The sequence below is a fragment of the Sarcophilus harrisii genome, chromosome 4 (genome assembly GCF_902635505.1).
Source record: "Sarcophilus harrisii chromosome 4, mSarHar1.11, whole genome shotgun sequence".
In the NCBI taxonomy this organism is placed as follows: domain Eukaryota; kingdom Metazoa; phylum Chordata; class Mammalia; order Dasyuromorphia; family Dasyuridae; genus Sarcophilus; species Sarcophilus harrisii.
The window spans coordinates 34,995,633-35,023,261 of NC_045429.1; the positions used below are offsets into that span (position 1 = coordinate 34,995,633).

General features: G+C 35.9%; 1 protein-coding gene across 1 annotated transcript in view; it reads right to left on the bottom strand.

Annotated features, from left to right (window-relative positions):
• Positions 1-3,682, bottom strand: part of LRRC8C (leucine rich repeat containing 8 VRAC subunit C) — a 109,439-nt gene extending 105,757 nt beyond the window's left edge. Inside the window, exon 1 of the mRNA XM_031969351.1 lies at positions 3,625-3,682. Within this exon, the coding sequence (XP_031825211.1) occupies positions 3,625-3,647 (23 nt within the window). The 5' untranslated portion in view covers positions 3,648-3,682. The remainder of the gene's footprint in view (positions 1-3,624) is intronic.
• Between the last annotated feature and the right edge of the window lie 23,947 nt (positions 3,683-27,629).

Below are 27,629 nucleotides of genomic sequence, written 5' to 3' on the forward strand. Positions count from 1 at the left end.
ATTTACCTTCCAGAACCGAGTCTGAGATTGTCTGCAATCATTTTTCTTTCTTTAAATAATGTTTTATTCCCCCCCCCAATTATGTCTAAAAGCAATTTTAAACATTCTTTTCCTTAAATTATGAATTCCAAATTCTCTCCTTCAATCCCTTTTCTTCTCTCCCTTTCTGAGATGGGGAGCATTTGGTTATAGGTTATTCATGCAATCATTTCTCACAAATAATTATCTCCTATGATAAGATGGATGGAGGAGCCACCATATTCAGGAGAAAAAAACCCAAAATATCTTTCTTTGTTGTTCATTTTTATGGAGCAATGTGCTTTTCTTTGGCCTTTGCCTATCATCCTTTGGGATTTTTGATATTTATTTAAAACTGTTTGCCTCAATATGAAATCTTAAGAGCGAGCTTTGCTTATTCCCTTTCTGTCTTCCTCTGCATCCAATCAGTTGACAAACTTTGGCCATTGAATGCCCACAACATCTGTGTGTTCGTTCACCTCACTCTTCCATTCACCTGACACCAATTATCACTCTTTAGGCTCTCACCATGGCTTTTAACTCTTCCTCCCTATGCCCAACTTTACCTTCCTCCAGACAATCCCTTCACACATAGCTGCCCAGGATATGTGTAAGGCACAGGGCTGATTACTCATTCCCTACTCTCACTTACCTTCAATGGTTCCCTAGTGCCTCCAACATAAAAAATGGACTCTTTCTAGTGGAATTGAAATACCACTAAGGCCTTCTGTGATCTAGCTCTAACCTATCTTTCCAGTTTTATTCTAGATTATCTCTCTCCCTATCCTCTTCCCCTCCCTGCCTTTATGTACTCTGTCCAGACAACCTGGATGGCTATTTTCCAATGTTATCCTGAACTATTCTGTCTACCAAAATTTCCCTTGCCTATCACATACTCTCCTCATCTTTATTACAATTATCTCTTCATTCAACAATTATTCTGTGTCAGCTTCATCCACAGTTACTTCCCTATTCCAGACTCTCAGATAGGGCAGGCTCAGCTTCCTTTTGTTTTTAGCTTTGTATTCTCTAAGGCAGTGGTTTGCCACAAGACAGGGGTATAACAAATGTTTACAGACTCAAATTCTTACATGTTAGCACATGATACAGTATCTCTTCATCAAAAGATGTCTATCTTGGTAGATCTAGAAGTTAGTAATTAATTAAATAACTTGCCACGGCTTTCTTGGGCATTGTTATTGTTGTCTGCCCCCTGATACCACGTAACCTTGGTCTCTTAAATGTTATCTCTTACAGATACTTTTTGTTGGGGATAGGAGCATGGTGGTGGTCTGGATCTGTGATAATTGTTTCAAGGATTCAGGTGATTTTAATTTTTATTAATGCAGAACCAGGACCGTTCTACTGCATATATTCTTTTTTTTTTTTTTTATCATTTTAAATAGCTTTTTATTTACAAATTAAATGCATGGGCAATTTTATAGCATTGACAATTGCTAAACCTTTTGTTCCAATTTTTCCCCTCTTTCCCCCCACCCCCTCCCCTAGATGGCAGGATGACCAATACATGTTAAATATATTAAAGTATAAATTAAATACAAAATAAGTATACACAACCAAACTGTTATTTCTGCATATATCTTAAAGCAGGATCGGGGAATTTTTTTTTCTTCCAAGGGCCATTTGGATATTTGTAACATCATTCCCTGGCCATACTACCTTATCAAGTTATAGAATTCAAGAAGTAAGTGATGGTTGTACCTAGCTTTCAGCTATCATCCCCTGCGGTTGCCTTAGCAAATGATTTCAAAGGTCATATATAGCACATAGGCAGGATGTTCCCCATCCCTGTCTTCAAAGCTCGCCTTAGAGCATTGGGAGAATAATGAGCTTGGCTAAGGTCACACAGCCAGTATAATGGAACTCAGGTCTTCTTGATTCCAAAGTTAGTTTTCTCTCTATCACCTCCATATTGCTTCTGTAGGCACACATAATCATTACACCAATACTTTCCCTTTCTATTTCTGAATATTTTCAGTGTACATCTATTAATAATAATCATATTATTAATAAGGATATTAACAAATGAGTCCTGATTTTTTCCAAGATGACCCGCCAGACTCACTTATTTTACAATATGATTAATGAAATTTCTCTGAAATGTTAAGAAAGCATTTTATAATATTGTTCTTTTTTGTTTGTCATTTCTAAATAAATTATTGTAATAAAGAATTCTCATTAATTCCCACTAAGTTAATGTGGAAAATAGAATGGGCTTTAGAGGTTAGGCAAGATCAAATATGTCACGTGACTATAAGTGTTGTCATTGAGTCATTTTTCAGTTGTGTTTGACTTTCTGACCTAATTTGGGATTTTCTTGGCAAAGATACTGGAGGGATTTGCCATTTCCTCTTCTCTAGCTCATTTTATAGATGAGAAAAATGAGGTAAACAGGGTTAAGTAACTAGTCCAAGGTCACACAGTTAGTACACCTCCCAGGTCAGATTTGAATTCAGGGAAGTTTTCCTGACTCCAGGCCCAGCACTCTATGCACTATGGTGCCACCTAGTTGCCAGAACATTGCAGCAAAATGTAAATCAATAACATCTATTATAACTCTTTAACATTTGCAGAGCACTTTACATTTATTCTCTCATTTGATCGGCACAACTATTATCTGAAGCAAGTGCAATTATTGTCTATTTCCATTTTCAAGATGAACAAATTGAAACTCAGAGAAGATGATTTGCTCGAGGTTTAATAACTGATGTCTAAGAAGCAATCCTCCTGACTTCAAAGTCCCAATCTCCCTATCCATCCTGCTCAATGCCACCTCTTCTGGTCCCATTTTAAATGACTGACATTATTTTTACAGTGCTCCCAATTGTAAATATTCCTCCCAGGAAAAATCACACATACAAACACTCTTTCCCTCCTCTACCTCCCCTCCACTAGGTCTGATAAATAGGCAAGGAGCTCTTAAATCATGTTAGATAAACAAACAACTGACTGGCTAGTCTAGTCTAGGGCTCAAATCCAATGCTTCCTGTAAGTGATTATTCTGATCATTGATTTATAATGATTTAAGACAACTTGATTGAAAGGACTATGAGACACTAGAATGATATATTACCAGTGGAGACTAACAAGCATCTCGTTCTGGTAAAAGGAAAGTGGATTTTTATGATGATCTCAATACTAGGAGAGGAGATCGATGAGATAAACCCTTCGTTTCCCTTTAGTCCTATGATTCTATTTTTCACATTTTCATTTTAAAAAAAGGCTCTGAAATTTTTGTTCTTTTGGAGAATTAGAAAGGAAAGGGGGAGGAATGCATTCCCTTTCTCTTCTTACTAGTGAACCTTATGCCAGGGTTCAATTTTCCCAGTGTTTCATGTTTTCCACTTATAAGTTTTAGGACTTTGTTCCTCATTCCTTCTTTGCATTTTATAGATAATTTCCCAGTTATGGGAAATTATAAACACCAAAGAAGGCAACTTGAGATGGACCATGGATCGGTGCTTTGAGGCATCCCAACTTTTAAATGCATTTCTTTTTAGGAATCTTGCTATTATCCCCCCAAAAATCACAACACTGGATGCTGACTTTAAACCGCTAACATTTAAAGAAAGATAACCATTTTACCTTGTAAGGCTTACTCTATCCATGGTTGCTCAAGGGTGTCAGATCCAGCCGAAGGGCCAATAAACTGTGTTGCACTGCTATAAGTACTGTGCATTATGACTCTGGCTTGGTTAACTAAGCTCACATCACAATGCTTTCCTCAGATCAGACTGTCAGACAATGAAGACAAAATCCCAGCTAGAGATCAAGGCCAAAAAAACCTCTGGGAAAAATTCTGAAGTGTTTTGTTATTTTTTTTTCTGAAAAAATGAAAATATTTAGGAATTGTTGTTTACATGAAAAAATTTGTTTGCTTAGTAGGCTAAAATATTTAAAACAAGTTGTGTTTTGCCACCTGGCCTTTATTATATAAAATTAGTATAGGCTACTATAATTTACTGACTGGGAACATGTAATCTAGTACAACTCTGAAATACAAAAACAAGTCGATGTAAGTATGGAATTACTAGGTGAGCCTTGAGGGAACCCATTCCAACTTAGGGATTGTGTGTTTCTCTAAAAACTTCTTAAATGGGTTGTTGAAATAATATTTCATATTTCCATGAAAGACATAAAAAGGCTTCAGTGCATTTATTATTCACACATTTTCTTTTTTATTAAAGCTTTTCATTTTCAAAGCATATGCATGGATAATTTTTCAACATTGACCCTTGCAAAACCTTATATTCTAATTTTCCCTTCCTTCCCCAACCCTTTCCCTAGATGTCAAATAGCCCCATGTGTGTTAAACATGGTAAAAATATGTTAAGTCCAATATATGTATACATATTTATACAATTATCAGATAAATCAGATCAAAAAAGGGAAAAAATGAGGAAGAAAATAAAATGAAAGCGAACAACAAAAAGAGTGAAAATATTATGAGTGATCCACACTCAGTCCCCACAGTTCTCTCTGGTTTAAGATGGCTCTCTTCATCATAAAATCATTGAAACTGCCCTAAATCATCTCACTGTTGAAAAGAGTCACATCTATCAGAAATGATCAAGATATAATCTTAATTGTTGCTGTATATAATGATTTCCTGGTTCTGCTCATTTCATATGTCTCTCCAGACCTTTCTGCTGATCATTTCTTATAGAAAATAATATTCTATAACATTCATATACCATATTCTCCAATTGATGGGCAGTTCCATTTCCAGTTTCTTGCCACTACAAAAAGGGCTGCCACAAACATTTTTGCACATGACACACCTTTTCTTACTAGTATGAATAATGAAGAAAGGAATCAATGGCCGAAAAAGCAATTATAAAGTGTTTGCTTTGTGCAAAATGCTGCCCTAGGCACTGTGAATTCAAGACAGATACTGCTGTCAAGAAGCTCACCTTCTGATCATGTGACAAAGGCACAATTTGAACTCCAGTAGAAAAGCAAGATCTCTGCTCTCAAGGAATTCTCATTCTAATTATAAGTAACAAATGCAAAGTTTGAACTCAAGTCTCTCACTCCAAAGTTAGTTTTTTTTTTCCCCAAAGTTCAGGGTTCAAGATAAGAACTTGAAAATGAATGCTGAATATTTCCACCTGAATGTCCCTTAGGCATTTCCATCGATTTTTAGATCGATATCTATATCTTGGCTTTAAAGCATGAGGAGTGGGACAGAGTTGCGACAACTTTTTATTCCTATATAAAAGGAAGGACATTTATTGATCTGATGGTTTAGGGTGATGTTTTGTTGTTCAGTTGTTTTAGCTGTGCCCAACTCTTCATGACCTATTTGTGGTTTTCTTGACAGAGATATTGGAAGAGACATTTCCTTCTCTAGCTCATTTCCTAGATGAGGAAACTAAGATAAACAGGGTTAAGTGAATTGCCCAGAGTCACACAGTTAGCAAGTGTCTGCAGCCAGATTTGAATTTGGGAAGATTATGAAGTGATTAAAAACCCAAATAGAGAAGTTTGCATGTTATCTTAGAGATGTGCTTTATAGCTGTGTTACTTTGGTAGCTATGTGAAGGATAGATTGAGGAAGTAAGAGGAGAAACAGGAAGGCTAATAAGAAAACTATTGCAATAGCACAGCTGAGAAGTAATAATGAATTAAACTCGGGTTAAGTTGTATTAATAGAGAGTAGGGAAAATAGATATGAGAGATACTCTGGAGGTTAGAATCAATAAAACTTGGCATCTGATTGGATTTGATGAAGGGAAGGGAAAATAAGGAATTGAGGTTGTGAACTTCGGGAGAGGTAGAAAAAATGTTGCTCTTAGCAAAAACATAAAAATTCAGAAGATGGTTCGCTTTGAGGGTAATGGTGGAAAGATAGGTTCAGTTTGAGACATGGTGAGTTTGAGATGTTTCTGATATAGCTAGGTGGAGACGTACACTGGGCTACTGATGGTACAGGAGGTCAGAAGTACAGGAACTGAGCATGATTTGGTAATCTTTTGTGCAGAAATGATCTGGAATCACTGGGAGTTCATAGAACTACTAAGAAAGTATAAAGAGAAAGAAGAGAAGAAAATCCAGGACAAGTATATATCTATATATAGATATATAGATATAGATAGATAGATATAGATAAATAGCTAGATAGATAGATATAGACAGATAGAGACATATATGTGGATATAACTATGGAAACAAATGAGGGTCTTGGAAGGTAGATTGAGAAGAAATAGCCAAACAGAAAGAGAAAGAAGGACATCACAAAAAACAGAGAACAGAAAGTATCTAAAAGCAGAAACTTGTTAACAGTAAGACATGTTTGTAGAGAAGTCAGAAAGAATGAGGACTGTGGAAAGGCCATCATATTAAACAACCAAGACTTGCCCACTGGTAACCTCAAGAAAGTTTCACTTAAGTCATCTGTAACAAGGGTGGTTAACAGTAAATGGGACATAAGAAAGTGAAAATAATGTGTTGGGTATATTCTTGTGACTTCTGCTCTGTGAAGGGTTTCATTATGATGATCTTCAACAGCTATGTTGTTAACATTTTGGCAGTGCAGTGGTGGGGAGAGGAGAGGAAAGATCTCATATGAATTACTGTATGATTTGGGGCAAGCCACTTACATTTCTGTGAGACTTTGTTTTTTCATCTTTAGGATGAAAGGGTTGGACTAAATTATCTCTAAGCCAAGAGTTCTTAGATTGAGATCCATGAATTTAAAAAAAAACATATTTTAATAAATATTTCACCATGGGGCATGGCTTCTAGGAACAGCAAGATAATGATCCCACTATATTTCTTACTTGTTGGAGCTCATCTGGTGTCCTGTATTCAGCTCTGATTAATAAATTGGAGAGGAATGTCCAAAGGAGGTCAATCAGAGTGGTGAAGGGACTTAAGTTCATAAAATAAGAAGACCAGTTGAAGGAAATGAGAATGTTGAACTGGAGAAAAGAACACTCATTGGGGCTTGCTAGCCATCCTTAAATCTTTGAAGGGTTCTTATATGGTCAAGAGATAAGATTGGTTTTATTTGGCTAATGAGGATAAGAACTGAGAGTGATGGGTAGAAGTTGCAAAGAGGCCAATTTATATTGATGGCAGAATTATCCAAAAATGATGAATAGCTTTTCTTGAGAGTAAAAGAACTCTACTTTCTTGAGGAGCTAGAGGACCATTTTTTGGTATGTTATCCTTTGTGTAGGGGATGAACAAGATGGCTGCTGAGATCCCATCTAACTTATAAATTCTATGATTCTGTGAATTCTATGAGACCAGGAAACTCAAGGTTCTCTGACAATATTCCTGCATATCTCTGTTCCCTCTCCTTCCTTGTCCTACTTTGAAACTATCAATTATTTCCATGATTTAGGGGTTTGGCTGTTGCCTAAGTTCTTGGGGAGGGGGGTGTACTGTCTTACAGACAGTTAAATGTTGTAGTGAATAGAGTGCTGGGTCTGGAGTCAGGAAGACTCATTTTCCTCAATTCTAATTTGGTCGCAGATACTTACTAGCTGTGTAATACTAAACAAGTCACTTAACCCAGTTTGCCTCAGTTTCTTCATTTGTAAAATGAGCTGGAGAAGGAAATAAAAAACACTCTAGTATCTATGCCAAGAAAACCCTAACTGGGATCACAAAGAGTTCTACAGAGCTGAGACAACTAAACTACAACAAATTATCTTTTTGAAGCATCAGATCAAAAAAACTGCTTTCTTCTAGATAGAAAAGAGGGTTGCTATTGCAGATCATGCTGTTTTACTATTGTTTCCTTGTTGCTCTTGTCTTTCCCTAGCTGACTTCTTAGGTGATTCCAGTTAAAACACATGATTCCCTTAGTTACACCAAATACATTTATTCTATTGTTCTCAATTTACTTTATCTTTGGATCTCCTGTTAAGGTAACTTGTCTAGGATCTCACAACTAGTGAGTATCAGAGGTGGCATTTAAAACTACATTATTCTGACTCAGAGGTCAGTGATCTCTACTCATTATGTCATGCTCCCTTTCCAGTTCTCTGCAGCCTCTTTTGGTGTAGTAACCATCCAAAGATATGGAAAAAGGGCTCACCCAGTCCCTGAGCAGCAAATGCAATTTTAGCTGCCCAAAAGCATACAATAGTGCTTGTCTTTCCCACCTCATCTTTCATTGACTGGTAGATTCTTAGTAATGGAAAGGAACATGGAGATTATTGACCACCTCCCTCATTTTGCAGGCAAGAAAACAGAGGTTCAAAGAGGGGAAGCTACTTCAAGGTCATACAGGGTCATATGTCAGCAGCATGCCCTTCTTCTTCAACTCAGTAAATTTCCCATGGAAACACCAAGAAATCTTTTTTTTTTTTTTTTTTTTTTTTAAATCATTTGGCATTTTTAGCTTTCTTATCTGAACGGGAGCCTGGATATTCAGACATATGTTATAGTTATTATCCTGGGAAAATAAAGCCAAAAAAAATTAGATCTAAGCTATTTAGAGCTGGACACAGTGATCTGAAATAAGAACCTAGCAGTTATATAGCACTTTAAGATTTATAAAGCACTTTATAAATATTATCTCACTTGATCCTCACAACAACCTTCATTTTACAAAAAAGTGAAGGAAATCAAAGCAGGCAGAGGTTATATGTCTTGCCCAGAATCACACAAATAGTAAGTTTTTGAGTCTAGATTGAACTCAGAAATTCTTGATTTTAGACTCGGTGTTTTATCCACTGTGCCTCCTACCTTTCCATGTAGCCCAGCCTTCTTTTACAGGAAACAATTTGAGGCTCAGAAAAGAGAACAGACTTGCCTTCCCTCCTATCCTTTACCCTTTCTCCTTATCCCCTCTCCTTTTCTTTTTTCTTTTTGAAAGTACTCTAGAAGGGTAGAAGTCACTCAGAAGCCTGATCCTGTCATTGATTGAAATAGAAAGTTGGAATTAAGACAACTCTGAGATACCACTACACACCTCTCAGATTGGCTAAAATGACAGGAAAAGATAATGATAAATGTTGAAGGGGATGTGGCAAAACTGGGACACTGATATATTGTTGATGGTATTGTGAACAGATCCAACCATTCTGGAGAGCAATTTGGAACTATGCTCAAAAAGTTATCAAACTGTGCATCCCCTTTGATCCATCATTACTACTGGGCTTATATCCCAAAGAGATATTAAAGAAAGCAAAGGGACCCAAGTGTGCAAAAATGTTTGTGGCAGCCCTTTTTGTAGTGGCTATAAACTGAAAATTGAATGGATGTCATCAATTGGAGAATTTCTGAATAAATTATGGTATATGAATGTTATGGAATATTATTGTTCTGTAAGAAATGACCAGTAAGGATGAATGCAGAGAGGCTTGGGGAGACTTACATGAACTCATTCTAAGTGAAATGAGCAGAACCAGGATCTTTATACACTTCAACAACAAAACTATATTATGATCCACTCTGATGGACATGGCTCTCTTCAACAATGAGATAATTCAGGCCAGTTCTAATTGTTCAGTAATGAAGAGAATTAGCTACACCCAGAGAGAGAATATGGGAAATGAATGTAGACCACAAAAAGCATTTCCACTCTTTCTGTTATTGTTTGCTTGCATTTTGCTTCTCAGGTTTTTTTTTTTTTTTTTACCTTCTTTCTAGATCTGATCTTTCTTGTGCAGCAAGATAACTATATAAATATGTATACATATACTGTATTTAACATATACTTTAACATATTTAACATTTATTGGTCTACCTGCTATCTAGGGGAGGGGATAAGGAGAAGGAGGGAAAAAAAGTTGGAACAGAAGGTTTTGCAAGGGTCATTGTTGAAAAATTACCCATGTATATGTTTTGTCAATAAAAAGCTATAACAATAATTAAAAAAAAAAGAAATAGAAGGTTGGACTGCTCTTTTTCCAGCCTGCCCTACATAACCCCCTTTTTTTTGGCGCTTGGTGACCCAGAGCTCACTTGAAGCTTTATTATATTGTCTCTAGATTTGGTTCAAACATCTGATAACCTTTATTGTATTTCAGAATTTCCCAACTCAAGAAACCCAGCAGCCTCATCCTCCCTAGCAGTAAGGATTATAGAGATATAACTACAACTTTATAATGAGTTTTTTCTGAATCTAGAGCTTGATAAGTGACACTATAAGAATTCTGGTAAAATGGCAAATCACTGCACCTTGCCATCTGCTCTGCTACTGCTCCTAAAGGTCCACTAGGCCTTACAATATACCCTGCCATTTGGTCTTCCAGATCCCCCAGGTATTATCAAGGTATGGGGCCTTAGTTTTTACCATTCTGCTAGTCTCCCTAAGGTCTATTGAGTTTTTCCTTTTGTTCCACCATTGTGCCTTCTTTTAGATGCTATCTACTACAACTGGGGGGGGGAGGTCTTTTTTTCTGCATCCTCAATTCTTAGCAAAGATTTTTATTTTACATAATAAGCATAATAATATATAGCATAATAATAAACCATAATAAATGTTTTCCCATTTCATTTCATCTTAACCATCCTTCCTCTGAATTCTCAAAATCTACTCTCTCTCTCTTTTTAAAGCTTTTTATTTTCAAAATACATACACGGATAATTTTCCAACATTGATCCTTGCATAGCCTTGCGTTTCAGATTTTTCCCTCTTTCCCTCCACTCCTCCCTTAGATGGTAAGCAATATATGTTATACATGTTAAAATATATGCTAATATGTGTAAACATATTTATACAATTCTCTTGCTGCACAAGAAAAATCATATCAAAAAGGAAAGCAAATGAGTAAGAAAACAAAATGAAAGCAAACAACAAAAAGAATGAGAATGTGATGTTGTGATCCACATTCAGTTCCCATAATCCTCTCTCTGGGTGTAGATGACTCCCTTCATCACAACATCATTGGAACTGGCATCAGTCATCTCATTGTTGGAAAGAGCCATGTTTATCAGAATTGATCATCGTATAATATTGATGTTGCTGTATACAATGATCTCCTGGTTCTGCTCATTTCACTTAGCATCAGTTCTTGTAAGTCTCTCCAAGCCTCTCTGAAATCATCTTACTGATCTTTTCTTATAGAACAATAATATTCCATCACATTCATAGACCTTAACTTATTCAGTCATTCTCCAACTGATGGGCATCCATTTAGTTTCCAGTTCCTTGCTACTACAAAGAGGGCTGCCATAAAGATTTTTGTATATGTGGGTCCCTTTCCTTTCTTTAAGATCTCTTTGGGATATAGGTCCAATAGAAACACTGTTGGGTCAAAGAGTATGCACAGTTTGATAACTTTTAGAATACAGTTCCAAATTGCTCTCCAGAATGTCTGGATCTGTTCACAGTTCCAACAACAATGTATTAGTGTCCCAGTTTTCCCATATCCCCTCCAACATTTGTTATTATCTTTTCCTGTCATCTTAACCAAGCTGAGAGGTGTGTAGGTATCTCAGAGTTGTCTTAATTTGCATTTCTTTGATCAATAGTAATTTAGAGCATCTTTTTCATATGATTAGAAATGGTTTTAATTTCTTCTGAAAATTGTCTGTACATATCCTTTGACCATTTATCAATTGGAGAATGGCTTAAATTCTTATAATTTGAGTTGATTCTCTATATATTTTAGAAATGAGGCCTTTTTGAGAACCCTTAAATGTAAAAATACCTTCCCAATTTATTGCTTACCTTCTGATCTTCTCTGCATTAGTTTTGTTTGTACAAAAATGTTTTAACTTAATATAATCAAAATGATCTATTTGGTGTTCAACTATGAGTTCCAGATCTTCTTTGGACACAAAATCCTTTCTTTTCCACACATCTTAGAGGTAAACTATCCTATATTCTTCTAACTTGCTTATAATATCACTCTTTATGTCTAAATAATGAACATTGGAACATATGTAAAAAATACATTTTCAATCTCTTTCCATATTTTTCTTCAGCCAGTAGGCAGAGTGTGACATTACATGTCTGAGTTTGGATTTGGTGCCTGTTGAAGTAGATGACTACAAGGGTTATGATGCAATATTTACTTAACTTTATTCCTGTAAGATGTACCATACTGCTAAGAATAGAGGTCTTTGTGCCATGGAGAGTCACTGGAAAGTTTATTGGGACTAAAAGGGAAATGGGTCACTAAGTTCAAAGATACAGAAGCTTTTTGTGAACTCAGCCAAAGTCTGTGGTCCTTTTTAAAATTTATTTTAAAGATCCATTATCCCTTTTATTTGGCTTCCACAATATACTGATTCATGTTGTACTTTAAATTAAAAAAAAATTTTTTTTTAAAAAATTGTTTCTAGCCAATCCTCCCCCATATGATAATAAGTTTTTTTTAAACTCTAGTGCTAGTATATTATGACACAATAGACAAAAAATGAAATCTGGAGTCAGGAAGAGTTGTATTCAAGTCCTAACATGAGATAATATATCTGTATGGGGATATTTGTACTTAAGCAAAGATAAAGGTTGGACAGTCAGAGTTACAAAGAGAAATCCCATTTAAAGTAACTACTGATAGTATAAAATATTTAGGAATCTATTTGCCAAGGGAAAATCAGAAATTTATGAGAAAACTCAAAACACTTTCCATAAAATTAAGTCTGATTTAACTTTGAAAAATATTAAATGTCTTGATTGAGAAATATAAAAAGATGAAATTATACCTAAACTAATCTATTTATTTAGCCTATACCAATCAGATTTCCCAAAACTATTTTTTGATGACCTAGAAAAAATAAAAAAGTTATATGGAAAAAAAGGTCCAAGAATTTAAGGGAATTAATGGAAAAAGTCAAATGAAGGTGACCTTAGCTGTACCAGATCTAAAAATTATATTATAAGGCAGCGGTTAAAAAACTATCTGGTATTCAAGAAATAGACTAGTTGATCAATGGAATAGGTTAGGGTTCAAAGGACAAACAGCCAATAATTTAATTATCTAGGTTTGAAAACCAAAGACCCCCAGTTTTTGGGATAAGAATGCATTATTTGATAAAATTGTTGGAAAATTGGAAATTAGTATAAGAAACTAGGATTGACCACACTTAAACCATACACCAAGATAAGATCAAATGGGCCCAGATTCAGGCAAAAGAATGAGATCCAAAATAAATTGAAGAGCATTGGATAGTTTACCTCTCAGACCTGGGAAGAGGAAGGAATTTATGACCAAAGAAGAACGAGATCATATTGATAAAAATTGAAAATTTTGATTATATTAAATTGAAAAGTTTTTATACAAAAAAAATCAGGCAAGATTAAGGAAAAATAAACTTTTTTTTTTTTTTTTTTTTTTTTTTTAATTTAATAGCCTTTTTATTTACAGGATATATAATGGGTAATTTACAGAAATAATTGCCCTTTTCTTCCAATTTTTCACCTTTACCCACTCCCCTAAATGGCAGGATGACCAGTAGATGTTAAATATATTAAAAATATAACTTGTAAAATAAGTAATGACCAAAATATTATTGTGGACAAAAGAATCAGACCTAATTATTGTACATTTAGCTTGTGAAGGAAATCAAAATTGCATAAAATAGGGATTGGGAATTCAATGTAATGGTTTTTAACCCAGAGTTCTTTTCTGGGTATAGCTGGTTCAATTAATCCCATTAGAAATGCGCATCTTGCTGAGGAATGAACCATCAGAACTGGTCATCATTCATATTGTTGACATATAATTTCCTGGTCCGCTCATTACCCCATCAGCGTGTGTTCTCCAGGCCTTTCTGAAATATCTGTTGGTCATTTTTACAGAATAGCAATATTCCATATTTTTACCACAATTTATTAGCCATTTCCCTGATGGACATCCATTCAGTTTGTTTAAAACATAGAGCCAAAACTCCATAGGTCCCCTCTTTTAACCTTTGGGATAAATCCAGTAAACTTGTGGACAAATTAGTTTGATAATTTGAATAGTTCAAATTACTTCCAAAATGGTTATCCGTTTTTACTAAAAGAATAATGTCCGTTTTCCTTATCCCCTCCAACAATCATATTATTTTTTCCTTTTTTATAATCGAAGGGGTGTAGTGAATTTGATTTTTTTGCATTTCTCTGATTAATAATGACTTGGAATCTTTTTCAATATAGAATATTTCCCTTTTCATCGAGAATTGTTCAAATTATCCTTTGACATTTTTTCATTGAGAATGGTTGATTTTTTTATAAATTAGAGTTAATTTTTATATTTGAATGGGTTTTATCAAATTCCTTTTGACTGTAAAATATTTTAAAACATTTTACAGTCAAAAGTTCTGATAAAGGGCTAATTTAAAATATAGAGAACTGACTTAATTTATAAGAAATCGCCATTTCCAAAATGATAAATGGTCAAAGGATATGAAAACAATTTCAGATGATGAAATTAAACTATTACTACTCATAGAAAGAGGTTCCAAATCATATTGATCAGAGAAATGCAAATTAAGAAACTCTGAGATACATTATACACCCGATTGGCCAGAATGAAGGGAAAGATAATGCAGAATGTTGGAGGGGGGAAAAACAGGGACATTACATTGTTTGGAATTAAACACGTCCAGCCATTCTGAGAGCAATTTGGAACTATCCCCAAAAGTTATCAAACTGTGATGCCCTTGATCCAGCAGTGTTTCTACTGGGCTTAACTCCAAAGAGAACTAAAAAGGGAAAGGGACCTGTATTGGCCAAAATGTTTATGGCAGCCCGTTTGTTGGGAAAATGAATGGATGCCCACAATTTGAGAATGGTTGAGTAAATTGTATATATGAATGTTATGGAAATTATTGTTCTTAAGAATGACCAGCAGGACAAAACAGAGAAGATTGGTAGACTTAAGAACTGATGCTGAGAAAATGAGCAGAACAGGAAATCATTATATACCCAAAAAATACTGTAGAGGATGTATTCTAGGAAGTGGATTTCTTCAACAAAGACAAGATCAACTTAGTTTCAATTGGATCAAGGATGGAAGAAGAGCTAACCCAAAGAAAGAACACTAGAAATGAATGTAAACTGTTTGCATTTTTTGTTCTTCTTCCCAGGTTAATACCCAAACCAACTCCCTGAGCAACAAGAAAACTGTTCGGTTCTGCACACATGTATTGTATCCAAGATCTACTGTAATCTATTTAACATGTATAGGACTGCTTGCCATCTAGGGGAGAGGGTGGAGGGAGGGAGGGGAAAAATCGGAACAGAAGTGAGTGCAAGGGATAATGTTGTAAAAAATTACCCTGGCATGGGTTCTGTCAATAAAAAGTTATTTAAAAAAAAAGATAAAGGTTGGAAAAAGCAAAAGTGAGACACAACGCAATGTAAAGGACAAACCCTTTCAGATATAAAGGAAGCATTCTATGTTATAGCAAAGATCAAAGTCTTATATTTCAACTATTTTTGAAAAACTCCAGCAGACAGTAAATATTGCCCTAGGACATAGATTGTGAGCACCAGCCCTGAAGTCAGGAGGACTTGAGTTGAAGGGCAAGTCATTTAACCCCAATTGCCTCAGTTTAAAAAAGCAAATAAAAAAAAAGTTGGATGACTAGGACATAGATTGCTCCCTTACTTTTGTTTTTAGCCATTTCTGTGCATAAGAAATGGGATATCCCAATATTTTGGGATATTAACTTTAAGTAAAGCTATTCCTTCCTAAGAGATTCCTGATCTGAACCAGAAGGTATATCAAATAGAGAATCTACAACTGTCCCATCTCCTACCTGAAGTTTGGAAAAAGTCAGATAGAAGCAGCTTCTCAATCAATCAATAAACATTTATTAAACACCTACTATGTGTGGGGCACTGTAGCAAGCCCTGGGGATACAAAAAGAGGCAAAAGATAGCTCTTGTCCTCAAAGGAGTTACAATCTAATTTAGGAGAAAACATGCAAATAAATATTATAAAGCAAACTACATACAGGTTAAATAGCAAATAACAGAGGAAAGGCACTAGAAATGAAATTGACTTTAGGCTATTGCCTTTAATTACAACAACCAGTTAGGGGTGGGAAACATTGCAACTTCCCATCACAAACAAGTCCCCAGGGAGTACAGCAAATTGTCCCATACAACAGAGATACCATCTCTGGACTATCTGGAGAGATAGTCTGACATCCAGGACTGAGCAGCAGCCCACTTGCCACGTGACCTGCTCAGCCTAGTTTGGCCATAGACTATCTGGCCCAACCCAGTAATAGCATTGACCAGTGTCTGAGCAATCTTCCTGGTCTAACTCATCAGCATCTAAGCCAAGCGAGGAGCCAGTTTAGTAACTAAAGAACCTTTTTGATGAATTCAACTTAACAGTGACTCATCAGGGCTCACAGTGAATAACATGAGGACTCTCCAGAGAAAGAAAGAACATCAAGACCCTGATATTCCAAAATTACGAATTATTTTGACCAGATATGTCCCCAACATGTATGTCTCATGATCATTATACTTTAACTTTATGCCCACTTATTTGGTGTAAATTTATAGGAGAATATGCTTCAGATTTTTTCAGGGAAATACTATCATCATTATTCTTGCTCTGCCATTTGAGTAAATACCACTTTAAAAAACTAATTGGAGGCAGCTAATTTGGTGCAGTGAATAGAACATCAGCCCTGATGTCAGAAGGATCTGAGTTCAAATGTGACCTCAGACACTTAACACTTCCTGTGTGTTACCCTGAGCAAGTCACTTAATCCCAATTGCCTCAGCAAAAAACAAAACAAAAACAAAAATTAAATCTAATTGAACTTGCTGGCTGATTATTATTAGGGAGGCACACCAGTGAGGGTTCATGAACTAAAGATAAATACTTTTAAAATACAAAAGAGGAGTTGTTTGATGTATTTTCCAATCTTCAAAATGCTATATATGTCAGCTTTTTTATTGTCCTTAATTATTATGTTTATACAAGTTTTATACAGGATATAGAAAGAGAGAATCATGAGACTCCAGGGAGTTTCAATGATTTTATAGTACATTATAGGGTTCTTTCCTCATTAGCTAAGACACTTCATGCTCTGGCCAATTCATCTGGCCAGTATCCAAGACAAAAATTCACTTTAGGCTTGGAGAAACATTATGGAATAGCCAAGGCTCCATTTTATGAATGTGGTATTATACAACATTCTTTCTCTTCTCTGTAGAATCTATTGTCTTTATTAATTATAACATTTACATATTGCTTTGTGTCATTATTTTTTATACTTCTGTCAAAAGCATTTGCTCCCCTCTACCAGTATAGATTACAGCTCTTTCAGGCTTTCTCATTCTGTATAATTGTTGACCAGATCTCTCCCTAAACTGTCCCCAAAGGGGACTCTAGTCCTTTTTTTCTATTTCTCTTTTGATGATTTGTACAATTTTGCATATATAATTCTTGAGACCTGGATTCTGAAAACTGGTGATAAAATACTTTTCCTTCTCTTAGGTAAAGAGGTGATAAATCCAAAGTGAGTATTACCACATGCTGTGTAAAAGAGATGATTTGAGATTAGAACAAATTTTGATTTCTACTATGGTTCAGAACTGCCATTTGATGAGGTAAAAACCTCATCTATTAATTTTTTTAACATAGTAGAATTTTTTATTTTTTTATATTTTAGAAATGAGGTCTTTAATTAATTAATATTTTCCCAAGTTATGTTCAAAATAAAATTTTAAACATTTGTTTTTAAGATTTTTTGAGTTCTAGGTTCTCTTCCTTACTCTTACCCACAATTAAGAAACTACATGTGAAGTTATACAAAATAAAACTCATCTATTATTTTGAGCACACACACACCCTCAACTCTGTCCACTCAGTCCTATCTCTTGCCACATAGTATCTTCTTTTGCCTTTCCTTTCTCCTTCCCATTTTGGAACCTTCACCTATCTTAATAGGTAATACATTTAGATTAATAGATAATCTTTATATTAATTCATGCTAGATTTAGAGGTAAATGTGACATTAGAGGTCACCACCTCATTTTATGGATGAGGAATTCAAGTCCATAGAAGTTAAGTAATTTGCCTAAGATTGCATAACTCATGTGACAGAGCTAGCAAAGATTTTGGATTCAGTTTCTTTGATTCTAAACCCAGTACTCTTTCTAATATACCATACTTCCTCTTTCTCCTATATTTGATAAACTTTTGGAGAAAAGGAAAAATAAAGAAATCTTTTAAATGATTTTTAGGACACAATTATTATTTTAATACCTAACCCAAGAAGTGACGAAGTAGAAAACAAAAATTATAGGCACTATCTTTAATATGTTTATTCAAAAAAAAGTTAAATTAAATATTAGCTAAAAGGCTATAGCAACACACAATACATTCTCATCAGATCTGTTGTAAGCAGACCTGGGCCTGTTTGAGTTAAATTTACCTGGGACTCAGCTCTAAAAACTGTCCTTCAGGCAAGGAGTAGATGGGCAAGACATTTCTAGAACAAAGAATTCTAGTTGTCAATTAGGCAGCCCTGGAGACCCCAGGTGAATTTTTTTCAGGCTACTTTTACCTCCTGATTAATTTTTATCTCTTGTGGACTACTTTCACCTGGGAGTTACTATGTTTTTATTGAAGAAATTATATCTTAATCTTGGGTTATGACTGATGTTTTGTGAAGGTGATTCATAGATGGATTCGTAGAAACCTGGAAAAATTTCTATGGACTGATGCAGAACAAAATGAGCAGAAATAGGAGGATGATTTATAAAACAATTGCAACGTTTTAAAGAAAAACACATTTGAAAGACTTAAGAATTCTGATTGATGGCAATCCTCAATCATTACTCCAGAGGACTGCTGTGTTTTGCCTCCTTTCTGACAAAGAAGTGATGGACTAGGGATATAGAATAAGGCAAATGTTTTCAGACATGATCAGTGAACAAGTTTATTTTTGTTTATTTATGTCTATTTGTTATTTGAAGTTTTTATAAACTCCTTTTTGAGGGGAAAATTGAAAGAGAAAAAAAGCTGGTAGTAGAGAAGACAAAAAAAGAAGAAAAGAGCATTAATGAAGTATTTTTAAATGAATAGAAGAAAAAGAAGTTTCAAGAACAATATGGTCAAACAGGATAGCTTTGAAACCAACATGCCTAATTATTATGTACTTTAAAAAACCTAAGCTGTAGACAGTAAGGATTCACCCTTTCCTATGTAATCTTTTCTTTCTTTTTTTTTTTTTTATATGTTGAAGTGTTCATGGTTTTTAGTATTTCAGTTCAGAAAAACAAAAAATAAAATTTAAAAAAGAGTGGTAGTTTGTTGTTATTCAGTCATTTCAATTGTGATTGACTGTGATACAATTTGGTTTTTTTTTTTTTTTGTTGTTTTTTTTTTGGTAAAGATACTGGAGTGGTTTGCCATTTCCTTCTCTAGTTAATATTACAGATGAGGAAACTGAGGCAAAGTAGCTTGCTCTATATCATATACCTGTCTGCTCTAGGTCAACAGGATAAACAATCAATTTACTTTTACAATACAATGCAATGACCATTTTTAAAGTCTTTAATGAAGTTTCATCTCCAAATGGTTATCTTAATATTTTGTTGATGTTTTTATTTTTGCATTTTCCAAGATAATGCAATTTTGCATTTAGTTCCTGATCCTGGATTTTGAGAGGACCTAGGTTTAAGTTTCAACTTTCTCACTAATTGTATGTCTTTGGAGAATCATATAAATGATTCTGGAACTATTATCTCCTCTTAATAAAATGAGAGGGTTAGTCTAGGCCAGGACTTCTTAAACTTTTTCCAGTTGTGACTCCTTTTCACCCAAGAAATTTCTACATAACCCTGGGTATAAAGGTATATAAAATAGGGATATAAGCCAAACATTTTTTCTCTTTATGAAAGAGAAATCCTGACACTTTCCCCTTCCCCTGCCCATTGCTCCTATTTCTGTGCTCTGGGGTCACAAAGAACAAATTTGGCCCCTCTTCCCCACCATGGTTCTTATGTCCTCTCATAAATCATGTCTTCCTTATGTAAAAATACCTGATCTTCACATGGCATGAGTTTTATTCATCTTCTATCCTTCTCCTCCGGACTCTGCAATTTGTCAATATCTTTAAAATGTGATACCTAGAACAATACTAAGGAAAAAAATTGTTTTTCATTATGTCCCAGTATTTAGCACAATGCTGGCATACAGAAAGTGCTTAATAAGTGCTTGTCAATGATTTGAATGTGGTCTGACAATTTCAGCCCAACATAAAGAAAAGTTTCCTAACAATCAGATTTGTCCTTTGGCAGAATGAGCTGCCTTGGAAGGTAATGAGTTCTCTGTCTCTGGAGACCTTCAAGGAAAGGCTACATGGTCTCTTGTAGGGAATGTTGTAGATAAGATCTGAAACATGGGAGAAGAAGATCCCTGAAGTCTTCTAGTTCACAATCTATGATATTCCTCACGAGATGTCATCACTAATTTTGGTCCTTGCTTATAATCTGGAGGGAAGGAGGGAGTAGAGGCCAATTCGTTCTTTCCTACTCAGTCTTAGTATTTTCCCTCTGTTCCTGTATAAATCTTGTTTGTAGATGGGTGACTTCATGCTTTCTCTCCCATAACTCCCCCACATTCTCAAAAGTTTTTTTATATCTCTGCTGTTCAGCACAATGCAAGGTACATAGTAGACACTTAAATTTTAATTGGCTGATTCACCCCAACAAAGTAAAAAAGGGAAGTTTCCTTATTTTATTGGTCTATTAAATCACTGCTTCTGTTTCTAAGTAGAAAATTCATGAAAAAAAAGAAAAATCAATTGAGGGTTCACCTTTTGAGAAGAGCCTTTAATCATGTTGCTGTCATTGATGGAAGTTGGAGAGCAATATTGGAGTGACTTCACAGATTGCCTACTCTACTTTTTGTGTATGCTTGGGAGCCAGCTGCTTTATGGGCTCTAGTCATATGGCTAGAATAACATAGTCCAAAGCAAGGACTGCCATCTCAAACGGTATCAGGTGGGGACAGAGCCATGCTAAGGGTATCCATGTTAGAGACAGTCCTTGGAACCTGGCTTCCAGCTTTCCCCTCCTTATTTTTGGGCTCAGTCTCAGAGGCAAGGCTCTGGAAATACCATCATCCTGTCACCAAAGAAAGAGGGAGCCTGCTTCTTGTCTAGCAGAGAAGTTTATTTGAAACATGGCATGGAGTACAAGAAGAATCCACCCCCTTCCCCAAATTTACATAAATCAGCAAAAGAAAAGTAACATTAGCCCATGTTATGTTGGTGGGTTGATACCACCTGGCTCTTTCCACAAGACTAAAATGAGGGCCAGCATTTTTATGTTATAAATCAGGATTCTTGTGGGAATTAAAATAGAATCAAAATACCAGAATGAAAAGCACAGTGGATTGGCAGCTGTGGCTGCAACTTGGAGTATTCTGAAATGAAATTCTAATAACTCTGAATTACTCTGGTACTTATATGAATGATAGTTTCAGAGATCAAAGGCTAGAAGGGACCTCTTTCACTTTACAAATTAGGAAAGTGAGGTTCAGGGAATTGAAGTCATAAAGGTAGTAAGCATTAGATTAAGATTTTAACCTCTTTATCTAGAATGTACTGGTCAATGTTTAAAAATTGGCTCTCATTCATTTATGTGTGTGTTCATATATATGTATATATACTATACATACATATATTTTTATTTTATTTTTTCATAAAGCTTTTTATTTTCAAAACATATGCATGGATAATTTGACAATATTGACCCTTGCATAGCCTTGTGTTTCAGATTTTCTCCTTCTTCTCCGCACCCCCTCCCCTAGATGGCAAGCAATTCAATATATGTTAAACATGTTAAAATATATGTTAAGTCCAACATGTATAAACATATATTGTAAGCTAGGTTCCAAGGACTGTCTCCAACACTGATGCTCTTAGCATGGCTCTGCCCCGACCTGAGACCCTTTGAAATAGCAATCCTTGCTTTGGACCATCTTATTCTAGCCATATGACTAGAGCCCATAAAGCAGCTGACTCCCAAACATACACATAAAGTAGAGTAGGCAGCCTGTGAAGTCGCTCCAATATTGCTCTCCGACTTCCATCAATGACAGCAACATGATTGAAGGCTCTTCCCAAAAGGTGAATATAATATATATTAAACATGTTAAAATATATGTTAAATACAATACGTATAAACATATTTATACAATTCTTTTGCTGCACAAGAGAAATCAGTTAAAAAAAAAGAAAGTAAATGAGTAAGAAAACAAAATGCAAGTGAACAACAACAAAAAGAGTGAGAATGTTATGTTGTGATCCCAGTTCTTACAGTCCTTTCTCTGGGACACACAAATATTTTCACAACACAGAATGAAGTTTAATATTTATTATCAACATTTTCTCCATCATTTTCTTAAGTCTAGAGAATTCATAAACAATAAGTCAAACTCTGATTTGTAGTTTTTGTTGAAATCTTAACCATTGGCTCTCCTAAACTAATAAAGGCTGGTTCCAGCACACCCCAATACTTATCCAACAAAATTCAGGCAGAGTGAGATGACCAGTGTCTCATGACATTTCCCGATATTCAGTTGCTCAGTGAAACACAACCTATATATTTTCTAAATATAACAAACATGGACCTACAGAAAAACGATTTAGTTCTCTGTGTGAATTTTTTTTAAGCAAATGTGTATTATCTGACATCTTGAGTTTCTAGGATACATACAAATGTTTCAAAAACAAGAGATAATGTTCCAGAGCTAAGACTACATGAGTGGATAGCTTGCCAGAATTAGAGTGGGGGTGTGGAGATGACAGCAATACTTATAAACTGGTTCAATCCAGTAAAGAGAGGAGGAACAGGCCCCAAGTTTTACAAAAGATATGTTTAGGGAAACTAAATATTAAAAAAATAGGGATTGATCAAGTGAAGGGTATTGAATATAGAATCTATTGTAAAATCTAGAGAAAGGAAGCACGTCAGAGTATACTCTGAGACCCTAGAGTCAGGAAGACCTGGCTTCAAGTATAGTGGGTGACAATTTGCATCAGTAGAATTTCTTTGTTGGAAGCTTCCCCACATTGAAGAAACCAAAGGGCTGGTTTAAAAAAAAGACTAGATCTGCTAGTGATTTGGAAATGTGCCCATTGGCATTCCATGGTCATAGAAACCAGAGCAAAGTTAGTTAGAACTGGGAGTGGTCCTCCAATTAGCAATAGGAGGAATTCCTGTGTTCTCTCTAGCCTCTGTTCATTCTCAGCGATTGAGATGACCAAACTCAATCTCCTGTCCGGAGGGCATGTCTCATGTCCCTGCTCTCTGGGAGAATGACCTCTTGGAATGCTACTGGCAATGCCAGGCAAGGGTATGGGAGCAGTCAGTGTGCAAATGGAGATGTTGCAAATACTGGGAGGAGAGTCAGGGACAAACTGAATTATTCCCAGGCTTTTCTGAGTTCTCTGTGCTCTAGAGACCTAATCAAGGTATTCTTCATTCTTCAAGGACAAGGACCAAAACAGTGGTCTTGAACACTCTTGTTGAGAAGGCCATTTGGGAAAACAGACAAAAGATAGGCTTGCAAGTCTACTCTAGCTGTTGGACTAAGAAGATACAAGATTAAATGTGAGTGCTATACGAATACAAGCCATGATTATTTAAAGACAGTGTGTCTAGAAAAGAAGGCAGGAAGGAAGGAGAGAGTAGGGGGAGGCAAGGAGGAATAGTTGGAGGAAGGAAAGGAGGAAGGAAAGAAGGAATGAGGGATGGTTGGAGAAGATAGGAAGGAGTAAGAGAGAGAGAAAGGGAAGAAGGAAAGTAGGAAGGAAGAAAGGAAAAAAGAAGGGAAAAGGAAGGAGGGAAGGATGTGTGGAGGAAAAGAAGAAGGGAGGAAGAGAGAGAGAAAAGAAGAAAGGAAAAGAGGAAGGAAGGAAGAAGGGAGGAAGGGAGGAAAGAAAGAAGATGAGTATATATAAATGCATATCAAGTCAATCAGAGTAATTGCATGGGGCCCTAGATATTTAGAAAGCCACCAGTGAAGTTGTTAGAGTCTAAGAATTCAATAATTGAGGACAGTAGATAGTCAAAAGCAGAATAGAAAGGGACTACAGATATTATTAAATTCAAGCCCTGGCCAAGTCTTGAATCCCATCTGCACTTTTTAAAAACTAATGGGTATCTAGCTTTTCCTTGAAGATTTCCAGGAATAAGGTGATCTCTACCTTCTGAGGCAGCTTATTTCACTTTAAGACAAAGCTCAGAATTATAGAATCCCAGAACTAGGGATTTAGAAGGGACCTCAATGACATGCCAGTCCAACTCATATTGGAAAAAAAATTCTCTTTTCTATACCATTCCTGACAAGCTCTAATTATCAGCATTTTGGAGATGAGATCTGCCTTCCTGTTATTTCCACCCTCTAGTCTTTATTCTGCCCTTTGCAGCCAAGCAACACAAGATTATTTCTGCTCTCATATGACAACTTTCCATAAAGGAAGGGTACCTGAATGAAGAAAGGAAAATTTCACAGAACAAGACGAAGACATCATCTGTAAGATCAATTTGGTTTCCTGTCTAATGATCCCTGGGAAAAGTTTTCTAAATATCTATTTATTATTTATTCTGTGACTCAGAAATAACTTCTCTTGACTCCTCAAAAGATGATAAAATCTTAATGATAATCCTTATACTGTCTCCTTCACAGGCTTTATAGGATCACAACTATATCTCAGAGAACATTTAATCTCACCCCCTTTTTTTCAGGGAAGGAAATTGAGTCCCAGAGATTTGAAATGACTTATAGAGCTAGTAATTGTCAACATTAGGATTTGAATTTAGGTCAAAGGATCATAGATTTAGAGATAAAAAGGACATTAGAAACTTTCTAGTCTGTGTGTGTGTGTGTGAAAGAGAGAGAGAGAGAGAGAGAGAGAGAGAGAGAGAGAGAGAGAGAGAGAGAGAGAGAGAGAGAGAGAGAGAGAGAGAGAGAGAGAGAGAGAGAGAGAGAATGAATCGGGGTTAAATGACTTGAATCAAACAGCTAATAAATATTAAGTGTTTGAATCTGGATTGGAATTCAGATCCTCCTGACTGCAGGACCAGTACTCTATCCACTGTGCCATTTAGCTGCTCAGAAGCTGTCTAGTCTAATTTCATTTTACAGAGAGGTAAGGGACATTCACACTTTATCACCAGTTCTTCATTGAGTATCAAGGGTTTTTTAGAATTCCCCCAACCCAGTTTACTCCAGGAGTTGAATATCTTGCTTAGTCAAAGGGGGTTGGTAAAATCACCTGGCTGTTCCTTACAAGTCATTCTGTATGTATATGCATCTTAATAGATCTTTTTTATTGATTTTATTCTTTTCTGCTCTTATTCCATGCCTTCACTTAAATTAGAAAAGTCCTTAGCTAGACTGTAGTCAGTGTGGACAAGTGATGCTACTTTCTTGGTTCTGTTACTGTTAGATCTCCTAGTGAGATGCCATTTTGAAAAATTACAAAATTTTGTGATTCTTCTCTGTGGCTGAAAAGTTTTCTTTTTGATTCATTGCTTATCAAGTAAGGTGCTTCCTAGGAACAGTTGTTTCTAGCATAGTAGTTAACCAGGTACCACTTCTCCCAGGTGTTAATTCCTGTCCCAACATTGTCATTTGTTAAGGTGTCAGTTCTAGAGAAAGCCGACTTCTCCGTAGGGAACATGCTTCCCAATTCGCATATTCATTGGGTTTTTATCTGCTCTTGAACTTCTCAAAGAAAAATAGGTAATTATAATAATATTACTTTTGGTACTAGTCTAGGGATTACTCCCTTCTCCAATGTAATAAATAAAATGGTACCCAATATACAAACATGGATCAGATTTATAAGGTAGTTTATTCCCACACAGAAAAGGGAATGTTAAGCAATAAAAAAATCAAAGAATGATTCAAACATCATTCTATTATTATACAACATAATTTGGTAGGTTAATATTCAATTCTCATTGGGACATAAACAGTTTTTGCAAGGCTGCTAATTAATCAGTTTACATTTCTTTTCCATTGATCATAATCCGACAATCTCTTTCTTCCCTCCCTCCCTTTTGCTCTCGCTCTCTTCTTCCCTCCCTTCCTCTCTGTCTCCCTGTTTCTCTCTCTGACTCTGTCTCTCTCTCTTGTCTCTTTCTTTGTTTCTGAATGTTGGCCTCTCTGTCTTTCTGTCTCTCTCTCTCCTCATGTCTTTGTCTCTGTGTCTTTCTGTATCTCATCTCTGTCTCTGTCTCCATTTCTGTCTTTCTTTGTCTCTCTGTGTGTTTCTCTGTCTCTGTTTCTGTGTTTGTCTCTGTCTGTCTCTCTCTGTTCCCCATGTCTCTGTCTCTCTTTGTCTTTGTCTCTCTGTCTCCATTTTTGTCTTTCTCTGTCTCTCTTACTCTTCTCTTTGTCTCTGTCTGTTTCTTTCTATCTGTCTCTGTCTGTTTTTTTCTGCATCTCTGTCTCTTGTCTTTCCTGTGTCTCTGTCTCTGTCTTTATTTCTCTCTTTCTGCCACATGTCTCCATCTTTCGGTCTTTCTGTCTCTTTATTTGTCTCTTTCTGCCTCTATCTCCATGTTTCTATCTCTCTCTGTCTCTCTTTCCCCTCCTGCCTCTGTTTTTGTCTCTCTTTTTCTGTCTCTGTCTGTGTGCTTCTGTGTCTCTGTCTCTCTGACTTTGTCTCTGCCTCTCTGTCTCTTTTCTTGTCTTTTTCTGTTTCTCTGTGTGTCTATCTTTCTTGCTTTCTCCCCCCATGTCTGTCTCTCTCTCTCCCTGTGTTTCCATCTCTGTTTCTCTGTTCTCTCTGTTTCTGTCTCTGTGTGTCTTTGTCTCTCTGCCTCTGTGTGTCTTCATCTCTCTATCTCTGTCTGTCTCTGTGGGTCTCTCTATGTCTCTCTGTGTCTGTTTCTGTCTTTCTCTATGTCTCTCTCTCTCCTCTTTATCTTTTCATCTGGGCCCAGTCCACTCTTGCCATTGCTTAGATCTTCTCTTCTGGTGCTGCGCAATCTACCTTATGCAGGAGCTCCAGGGCATATGCCCAGAGGCCTTGCCCATGAGAAGTACTGCTGCTGGGATCTAAGTCATCTAGGCAATGTCCAGTTCTCACAGATCCTGGAAATAAAAAGGAGGTGACTCCATATCTGACATAGGTTTGCCAGTGCAGGTCTGGAGGAATGCTTTTGCTTGGTGTATCCCCATCCCTTTCCCGATTCTCTAGAGCAGTGCTTCTCAAACTTTTGTCCTCAGTATCTTTATACAATGATTACTGAGGATCTGCCCATAGGGTTTTTGTTTATGTGGGTTATGTTTTTAGATATTTTTCATTTTAGAAATAAAAGCTAATTTTGAATTTGTAGATTCTCTAAGAGGGTCTCAGAGATCCCAGGATTCTGTGGATCACACTTTGAGAACTTTTGCTCTAGCATGAATGTAAAAACTAAATAGCAATGGATCTCTGTTGATTGACTTAGAAAAGCACAAATTAACATTATCTACTGGTGTTTTGAATTTGTGCTTATTTTGTTAAACATCTCCAAATTACATTTTAATCTGGTTTGGGCCCCATTCAGGAGTTTTGCAAAGAGATCTCAGAGGACATCTAGCCTAATTCTCTCATTTTACAGATGATGATATTGGATCCAAAGTCATAGTCTTCCCTGAGGACTTTATTTTCTAGCCAACAGAGGAGAGGATTGATTGCATTTGGGTGCTTTT